The sequence below is a fragment of the Gekko japonicus genome, unplaced genomic scaffold (assembly GCF_001447785.1).
Source record: "Gekko japonicus isolate JY-2015 unplaced genomic scaffold, Gekko_japonicus_V1.1 scaffold960, whole genome shotgun sequence".
Classification (NCBI taxonomy): domain Eukaryota; kingdom Metazoa; phylum Chordata; class Lepidosauria; order Squamata; family Gekkonidae; genus Gekko; species Gekko japonicus.
This window is the reverse complement of record NW_015160866.1, coordinates 222,650-232,958: the sequence shown is the minus strand read 5'-3', so window position 1 is coordinate 232,958 and position 10,309 is coordinate 222,650. Positions and strand designations below refer to the sequence as shown.

The 10,309-nt window shown below is 43.5% G+C and overlaps 1 protein-coding gene across 1 annotated transcript in view; it reads left to right on the top strand.

Moving 5' to 3' along the window:
• DNAH8 (dynein, axonemal, heavy chain 8) overlaps positions 1 to 10,309 on the top strand; it is a 262,658-nt gene that overhangs the window by 60,632 nt on the left and 191,717 nt on the right. The window contains exons 24-27 of the mRNA XM_015422004.1: positions 4 to 110; positions 1,348 to 1,447; positions 6,857 to 7,043; positions 7,738 to 7,934. Coding sequence (XP_015277490.1) covers positions 4 to 110; positions 1,348 to 1,447; positions 6,857 to 7,043; positions 7,738 to 7,934 — 591 coding nt within the window. The remainder of the gene's footprint in view (positions 1 to 3; positions 111 to 1,347; positions 1,448 to 6,856; positions 7,044 to 7,737; positions 7,935 to 10,309) is intronic.

The following is a 10,309-nucleotide window of genomic DNA, read 5'->3' as shown; positions in this document are numbered from 1 at the left end:
CAGGAATGCAAAGAGGTCGTTGCATATTTTAGCCATCAGTTGTTGGATAGCCTGCAGAAAGCCACTCGATTGTCTTTGGATGCTCTTAAAAGAAGAATATTTGTTGCGAGGTATATTCGTTTATTACTTTTATATCCCACCCTTTATGAAACACAAGGCGGCTTATACATGTTTGATCAGTAATGAAGTCTATATGATCATGACTTACCAAGTCTGCTAGAATAACTTGCATTAAAAGCCAATATACATCAGGTTACTTCATAACATTGAAAACATCTGAAATAAGATTCCGTGCCAAATGCACAGTCCTCTCAGGATAACCTCTGTTAATACATTGCTGAGACATTATGGAACTATTATGTGCAAAGTCTTGTATAGAGGTGGAATATTACTGATCAAAAGTGTATGTCTCATTTAAATTACATTTTAGACATTTTCTGCCATTGTGCAACTCATTTCACCAAGGGAGTTTCTGGATTATTAACTTCCTCCAGACTTGATGATTATTTTTGAAATGGAATTCTTAACCGGTTGCCCGTATCTTCTTGCTCTCTAATTGTTATATATTTGTTCTTCTTGCTCTATAATTGTTAAATATTTGGGGTTATTGTTTATGTATATCATTTATGTTTCCTGGATATTGTTCTTGTCCACTCTAATACATTATTCTAGCATTTGAGCAGTGTCTGTAAATAGTCACACAAAGCAGAGGTTTCAAAAAGTTCATTTAGCTGGAAAGATATTTTTACAGCTGATTTTAAAAAAAATTAAAGGAGTCATTCTCACTAATATGCTCAATAGCCACTTCACATGGTGTTCTTGTTATTGCATGCCTTCATGGCATGACTCTGGTATTCGTTTGAGGTCTCCCATCCAAATACTAGCCAGGGCTGACTCTGCTTAGTTTCCAAGATCTGATGAGATCGGGCTAGCTTGGGCTATCTAGGTCAGGGCATTTCCCTTCATTTGAAGACATACTTTGGCTGTGATCACACACAGTAAACAATCCATTTTCAATCCACTTTCAATGCACTTTTAAATTGGATTTTGCCAGTGACCATTAATGAAATAAAAGTCTTCATTTCCCTTCACTATAAGACTTTTATTCCATTCATGGTCACTTTCACAAGGGGCTGGGGAAAAGAGACCAAGTATGTTGTTCTGGTCTGGCTGAGCCCTAAGCAAGTCTCCCATGCAATGAAGGCTGTGGCTCCTACTACTACTTTCCTCTGACTCTGTATGCACAAAGGAATTAAAATGCCTGATCGAGTCACACTTTCATTTTATTTTAATACATTTTACAGTGGCATATTTGTATTTTAATTCCTATTTATATTGCAGCTCTAGCACATTTGGGCGGCCGTCTTACCTGCCTCACGCGGCTATTAAGCAAGAAGATGTTGTTTCATTTCTAAAAGCTGAAGTGCATTTAGCTATTCCAAATGTGGTAAGTAATATAAGCAATTAAGATGGCAAAAGCCATTATCTGAGAATTTCTTCAGAAGGTTTTCAGAACGGAGAACCAAATGAAAGAATATAAAATGAAAATATCCAGAAGAACATAAGAAGAACCCTGCTGGACCAGACCAATAGTCCTTCTAGTCCAGCATCCTCTCTCACACAGTGGTCAACCAGTTCTTCTGGACAGCTTACAACAGGGCATAGAGGCCAAAGCTTCCCCCTGATATTGCCTTCTGACTTTGGGATTCAGAGGCTTAGCAAAGGTATCAAACTCATTTGTTACAAGGGCAGAATCGGACATAAATGTCACTTTGTCAGACGGGCCCATTGTGCCATAAAATGTAATGCCAGGTACTGAAGATATAAACTTTATAAAGGACATAGGCAAACCCAACTAACAATATTATTTTTTACTTAAAACACAAACAAAAGCCATTGATTCCTGGCAGTGAAAGCCATTGATTTACTGGGGAACCCACAAAAGCCTCAATAAATGTATTTAATCATATGTGACTAGTTTTTCCCCAAGGGATACCATAAAAGGGGAAGTTCCTTACATTTCCATACAAATTTATTACTTTTTGTATATATAGTACTTTTAGGAGATGAGTCATCGTCCTTGCAAGTAAATAAGGTAGTTTTTCAGCACATGCCCCATTCACCCAGCGTCAGCAGTTAAGCACAGCTACAATCTGTCTCTTGCTCATATTTTCCTCTCTTCCCCCGTCCTACCACCACTGAGGATATCGAGGAGGCACACCAGACTCCCCCCTCCACCACCCCATCTCCAACCACAATAACAACCTACCTGTAAGGTGCGTTTTTTGTCCTCCCATGACCCCTTTTCTCTTATGGGCTGAGAACAGGTGGAGGGGAGAAGGGAGGTTGTTCTCCCCCCATCCTCCTCAACATTCACTCTGCCTTCTGGCTCTGTGACTGTTCAGACATGCAGCGGTGACATTGGGAGCCCTTTTCCCCTTTGCATTTCCATTCTCTTCCGAGGCCGAGGAGTCTTTCCCCTCAGAACAGTACACACAAGACAGCTCAGTTGCCTCCCAATCTATGTGCCAGCCCTCCTCCTCCTCTCTTCCCCACTGACCCAATCCCTTCATTGGCAAGCTGCCACTCTGCACGCCTGCTTACACCAACCCCCCTCATGGTCGCCATTTGAAAAAGGTGCAGCTGGTTAGTGCAGCGGTGGCAGTGCTGGCTGCTTGGCTCCACCCCCCATGTAATGGCTTCACCAATACTCACTGAGTTGCGATGGAGGGGGCGGGAGAGAAAAAAACACTATGCCTCCTCTTTCTCCAACTTTGCTTTCATTCCTCCCCACACTATTTTACCTCAGCATCTTTATTTTATTTATTTATTTATTTATTTTTCATATTTATATTCCGCCCACCCCTAGCCATTTCCTTTCTATTTTTTGTCAGCTTCGACCACACACAAACCTCACTGCCTGCACCCGCTCACCCCCCCCAGCAGCCTCCTGCCTTCCCTTCTTTGCACCAGTTGCTCATGGGCCAAGTAAGAGTCCTGGACATCTGGTTCTGGCCCTTGGGCCATATGTTTGACACCCCTGGCTTAGTGCCTCTGACTGTGGAGGTTCCCCGCAGTCACCATGGCTAGTAGCCACTGATAGACTTATTCTCCATGAATCTATCAAATCCCCTTTTAAAGCTGTTTATTCCTGTGGCCATCGCTACATCCTCTGGTAGCCAATTCCACATTTTAATCAGTCTCTGTGTATTTCCTTTTGTCCTCCTGAACTTACTGCCCACCAGCTTCATTGGATACCCTCGAGTTCTAGTATTTTGGTAGAGGGAGAAAAAGTTCTTGTTGTCAACTCTCTGCACCGCATGCATAATTTTATAAACCTCTATCATGTTCCCCCTTAGTCATCTCTTTTCTAAACTGAAAAGTCCCAGAAGACTCTTCAGCCTTTCCTCATAGGGAAGTTGCTCCAACCCCCTAATCATCTTGCTTTCCCTCCTCTATACTTTTTCCAGCTCTGCAGTGTCCTTTTGGACATAACAGTGAACAGAACTGTACACAGTATTGTAAATGAGGCCACACCATGGAGCTGTACAGGGATATTACAGTATCAGCCGTTTTATTCTCAGTCCCTTTCCTAATAAACCCTAACATAGAGTTTGCCTTTTTCACTGCCACAGCACACTGGGTTGACACTTTCATTGAGCTATCCACTACGACCCCAAGATCTTTTTCCTTCTCTCAGTCTCACCATGGTAATAGATTCTTGCCTTTAACTGCTGTTCATGCTGCAGTGACTTGGTTTGTCTTTAACATGCCTCAGATCTCTTTGTCATTTCTGCCTCAGTAAGTTTACTGAAACATAGACCTGACAAGGAACCAGGGCAGCACTAGCAATGCAGCAGAAATTAGAAACTAAGAAGATTGATCTATGAGCCAGTGTGCTGTAGCAGTTAGAATGTCAGACTAGGATCTGTGAAACCAGGAGCAAAGCTTCATGATAGACGATCTTGGGCCAATAACACTCTTCTCTTTCAGACTATCCTATCTAACAGGCTTGTGAAGAGAAATAGATTTACCCAGTTTAATTCTCCACTGTGCATTGAGACAAGCTGTGCTGCCCCTGAAGATGATCTTCAAGAGTATTATATGCTGATTTTGTGCCTGTCTGACATGCATTCCACAAAGTGTTCAGAGAACAAGCACATCTTTGTTTGCTGAAATTGACTTGAATTTATAAAAAATTGGTATGTGATTGGGCAGAAAAAAATCCTGGCTCCAATGGATCATGACTTTAGCAATCAAAATGGCTGGATATGTCATGTACATCTTTAAGGTAGGGCATGTAAATGTACAAAATTTTTTTGGAGCCCAGGGGTTTGGCAATTACTTGATAAAGTACAAGGCAGTTGGAAAGATAGAGAGTCTTGGATGGTGGCCCACACAATATGCTTACTCCCCCACCCCTGTGTGACAGTTTTTAACCAGCAATGCAAGAACAGCAAAAAGAGAGAGACAGTCTAGCATTCATGATAAAAAGCAGGGCTATTTTTGGGCAGGAACACACAGGAACGGCGTTCCGGCTGGCTCCCAAGTTGGCCTCGCCCAGCAGGAACTCATTAGCATAATAGGTCACACCCAACAGCAGGAACTCATTAGCATATTGGGCCACACCCCTGACAGCACAGCTCATTAGCACATTAGGCTGCACCCCCATGTTACCAGAAGTGTGGTTATCCAGCCACACCCACCTTTTGCTTCTTATTCTGTTTACCTTGTTTGTTGTCAAAACCCAAGGCTTTTTTGTAGCAGGAACTCCTTTGCATGTTAGGCCACACACCCCTAATGTAGCCAATCCTAATGAGTTCCTGCTGTTGGGTGTGGCATATTATGCTAATGAGTTCCTGTTGGAACTCTACAAAAAGAGCCCTGATAAAAAGTGACTGTTTTATAAAACATTTATAGATGTCACGTGCAATTGGATTATTCTTCTGCTGTATGATTACTTTTGGTGGGTTTTTTGGGTATAACTTTTTGATGATTTTTGTAGAGGGCATTGTCATCTTAAATGGTATTAGCAAGTATTTGGACCTGTTGGCTGAGGGGTTAAGGGAATTTCTTACAACATCTAGTTCCACCTTCAGAGTTCACCTAGAGTAACCCCTGGTTGCATAGATCACATCCAGACTTCCTTAGAGTCCAGTGGCACCTTTAAGACCAAACATGTTTTATTCAAGGTGTGAGCTTTCGTGTGCACGCACACTTTGTCAGATGATGAAATGGAGTTACAGAACATAGTTGCATATATAGATAGGGTGGCTTGTTAAAGTAGCATGCAAAATAGTTGTTAAATGGTGGGTTCCATGGATGAACAGACTCCAAGTCTAGTGATCAGCTCTACTTTATTCAGTGATTTCAGCAAGAACAAGACTGTAGACCAGAGCCTCAGCTCGGTTATATTGCATGCAATGGCCACACCCCAACATACCCCACTCCCAACGATAGGCTATTTACATAACTTCACATCTTAATTGGTTACTGCCAGAATCCTGTTGGTCTATTTTTATTCCGCTCCAAGCTCACCCTGTCTCTGGCAGCACCATCCTGCAATGTTTCAGTCCCAATACATAATAATAATGGAGATATTTTTTAAAAGCTAAAAAGAACGACAAGCTTGGTTTCTGGTTATCATCTGTTTGGGTTCAGCTGCGGGGGCGGGGGGGCGGGGAACAACATAGGTAATAAACATGTCAGAACTCGAGATTGATGTACCCTAAATTGTGAGAATCCAGTCTTTAGAATGCATCCATCTCCTTTCTAGCATGGAGGCAAACTTATCAGAATCTTGGCTGTGTATTTTTCTTGTCCCCAGAACAGAGAATTGCATTTAAATCTACCATTCCAAATTACCATTACATATTCAATTATATTCAGTTGTTAAAGAGTAGTAAACTGAGATTTTTTAAAGTAACATTTTGCTTCACTAAAACATGGCGTTAACTGACAGAATCCTTTTCTTGGGGTGCAGTGTTATGTCAGAGATCAACAAAGCATTGCATTGTATTACAATAATTATTATAATATGCCAATAAGTGTGCATGCACACAAAAGCTCACACCTTGAATGAAACTTTGTTGGTCTTAACGGTGCCACTTTGTTCTACTGCTTCAGACCAACACAGCTGCCCACCTTGATCTATCCAGACTTCCTGTAGACGTTTATTTCTGTAAAAATGAAAAAGTGGGTCCATGAAGAAACTATACACTTCCTACAGCAGTGGGGCAATCCACCAGATACCCTTTCATGAATTAAACAGGATTCATGGTTTGTTGTCACTATGTAGGAAACTGAGCCAAACAACTTTCTCATGGGATGAAATTGTAGGTCCCCTCCTAATGCTATCTTTGTTGTGTAGGGTCCACTGGAGTGAGCCCCTGTCACACTCCACTTGGGCAACATGAAAAGTCCAGGACCTCATGAGAGGATCCCTAGCATCACTTCCCCCATCCTAGTATTGTCCTTGAAATGCAATGCTGGTCTGGGGAGGAGCAGTAGCATAGATTCTCTCATGTTGTCACACAAGGAGATAGAATATCAGTTGTTTCTAACAGTTACCAGCCAGCTTACATGCAAAAACTATCTAATATGTGCAATGGAATGGAATGGTATAGGAAATTGTTTCTCCTCTTTCACAGGATGGAAAACTGCAAGTGTATGTTCCAGTCCTTAAATGTTTAGTCCAGTCTTCTGTGTCAGATATTATTCTGTTCTCAGACATTGGCCACTTGTGTAATGTTTTGAGCAAGTTAGCTGGTAGCTAAATGTTTGAATAAGTTCCAGTTTGGGTTTAAGAAAGTTTTATTGTATTGCCTGAGACATATCTTTGTATTATTTTGTATAGGTAATGGTGCCAAGTTTAGATGATATCCAGCAGTCCATTAACCGTATGATACAATTGACCCTGGATGTGAGCCGTGGTGTGGCACACTGGGGACAACAACACCTGCAGAAATCTAATACAACGCTGGAGGGAAACTTATATTTATCTCCTAGCCAGATAAGTGGGAAAGCAGCTAAAAAAGATGAAAGTGAGATAACTGCTTTTGTTAGCTTTTTTTTAACTTTATGAAATGTAATTGCTTCTACATTTCAGGCCTATACTTTAAAACTATACTTAGCCTGGAAGAATGCTTTCTTGGGAGTAAGCCCCATTGAATAGACTTGAGCAGGACTCCACGCATGATCTCTAGATCATGAGAAATTTTAATTTTGAAAGTTGTATGTCATGTAAATAAAATTTAATGTTACTGTTTAAGGTCTTTTAGTCCATTTAGATTAGCAAAAGCATTGCATTTTTCATGTACCTAATACTGATGCGAGATTTTTGATAAGATGAAATGCCATTACAGTTTACCAAGTAACACCTTATTGCCGTTATTGATATTGTTTTCTATTACTCTGTGGTATTCAATCAGCAATACCTAAAGAGGAAATCTAGACCCACAATCATCAACTAACTTTTCATAATACATCTGGGGTTGTAGTTTCTAGTTCTGAAACAATATAATTAAGTGAAGTAGAGACGTTCTGGGGACACAACTCTGAAAATTTAAATTGTAATTCACTCCCATTGAAATCAAGTTCTCTTGATTGTGGCCTAGGAAAACAAAGATTTGTTTATAGTGCAGATTTTTGTAGGTGCTGTTGCTCTTCCTCATATATTGAGGGGTGGTATGTGGAGAGAGACTGCAGCATTTATGGTGAAAATCCTTTATTTTTCAGAAACAGTGGAAGAGACATTTCCAGTAAGAAAGTTGAGAAATTTTTATCCAGGTGTTGCAGAACATAAAGATATTTCCAAATTAGTTGTGCTTCTGTCCTCATCTGTAAACTCTGTACGGAAAGCAGCTAGTGAAGCCCTACTTGACTTCCAGAAATATAAAGCTCTATGGACGGAAGACAGAGATGCTAAAGTTCAGGTTAGTTGAACTATGAGATTTTTAGACATTTTTGCAAGGTGGTGGTTATCCAGGGTGGTTGATGGTTCAAAAGTTAACACATGGGGTCTTTGAGGAACCAACTCAGTCCTGGGATTTGTGTGTTTCAGCCTCCCAAACTTTTTTTCATTGTAAATAGCATGTCCTAGTTCAGCCCCAGTTAAGCCCAGCAGGGGCCCTGCCTTCTCCAGGTGGCTGGGGAAGAAGATGTTGCCTGTGACACCCCCACCCTCTTGCAGCCACAAACAGCCCCTGAGAGCCCCACAAAGTCCCTGCAAGCAGTGGGACTGCTCGCCACTTGCCAACCTACCTGGGGAAAGGGAGGATACACAGCGGCACGCAAGAAGACACAAATGGTGGGATCTAGGTGCTCTCTGCTGGAGGAGGTCAACCACCAGGCCTCCTAAGCCAATGGGGAGGCCTGAAGGGAGGGCAACATGGCACCTGGCCAAACCTGGCCCTGGCAGCAGCAGGGCTGGCAGCCCCCAGGGGCAGAGGCCAAGGCTGGCAGGGAAGCCAGGGATGTGGTGGGCAAATCGGGGTGGCTGCCGCTGGTGCAGGCAGTGTCCCAGAGGATGCCCAACCAGTGGAAAGCCAGGTGAGTTAGGCAGGGGAGCCAGCTTGGCATCTCCAGGCTGGGGCAGGGACGAAGCCAAGCCCAAGATGCTCAGCATCCTCAGGTTTATGCGGAGATGTGGCCAGCCCCGAGAGGCAGGCTGGGATGAGGGAGGGGGCGTAGCAGGAGAGGGATGGGTTACAAAAGGAGGAAGGAGACAGTCAATGAAGAGGAACCTGGGAATCCAGAGTTGCCAGAGAGAGGCGACAAGTGAAAGCTGGATCCAGGGGGTGAGAGGGATGGTAATGTAACCTCCTTCCTCACCCAAGAACTGAGGTGACTCCTGTTCCTTCCCCCCCTCAGCTCTGCAAGTTGTGGGAAGTCAGGTGGAGACAGGGGAGGCACACAGCAACATGGTGGCAACTGGGATGCAGTCGACGGCAGCCAAGGAGGGCCATAACATAGCAGTTACGCAGAGTCCCAGTGGCATGGGGGGGGGGTAACACTTTTCCCCTGCACTGTTTTCTTGACCTGAAACAGCCCTTTGGATCGGGGTCTTTGAGGAACCAACTCAGTCCTGGGATTTGTGTGTTTCAGCCTCCCAAGCTTTTTTTCATTGTAAATAGCATGTCCTAGTTCAGTCCCAGTTAAGCCCAGCAGGGGCCCTGCCTTCTCCAGGTGGCTGGGGAAGAAGATGTTGCCCGTGACACCCCCACCCTCTTGCAGCCACAAACAGCCCCTGAAAGCCCCACAAAGTCCCTGTAAGCAGTGGGACTGCTCGCCACCTGCCAACCTACCTGGGGAAAGGGAGGATCCACAGCGGCACGCAAGAAGGCACAAATGGTGGGATCCAGGTGCTCTCTGCTGGAGGAGGAGTCAACCACCAGGCCGCCTGAGCCAATGGGGAGGCCTGAAGGGAGGTGGCAGCCAAGGAGGGCCATAACATATCAGTTACGCAGAGTCCCAGTGGCATAGGGGGGGGTAACACTTTCCCCCTGCACTGCTTTCTTGACCTGAAACAGCCCTTTGGATCTGTAATTTGCCTCATTGGTATAGGCATACCAGTACTCTGTATCCTTTGGGTAAAAGAAAGCATCATTATACATGATTCAACTTTTTGGCAGCAAAATTCTATTGTTCTGCTTTCAGGAATACATTTGGGTGAATTTACATGCAAAAGTACTGGGAAATGTAAAATTTAGCATTTTCTCATAAAGTTGCTATAATTGGACCAGACATCACACAACTGTCCCCACTCTGCCCTTTTTGGGCCCTCTACTTGTTTGGAGAAAGGATCATGGCTCAGTGGTGGATGATCTGTTTCTGATGCAGAAGGTCTCAGGTTCAATCCCTGGCACCTCTAACTAAAAGAATAAGGTAGCAGGTGTTTTGAAAGACCTGAGTCTGAGATCATGGAGAACCTACCAATCAGAGTAGACAGTATTGACCCTGGTAGACCAATGCTCTGACTTAGTATAAGACAACTTCATATGTTTATTTGCACCAAAATCACAAGGATAGCATTCAAGTTCCTACACCTGCCTTAAGCTTAAAGGAAAAGCACATGCAGACACAGCTGTATTTGTAGGATGGAAATGGATATGCAAAGCTATTCCCAATGTGAGTGTTGGCATTCAACAACTATGACACATTCCTGGGATAGCCTAGATGTTGGTAGATGGCAATAGTCAAGGAGAAGGTGCTTGGGGGACAACAAAGGGAGGGCTTCTGGAGTTCTGACCCTACTGGTGGATCTCCTGATGGCACCCAGGTTTTAGCTACTGTGTGACACAGAGTGTTG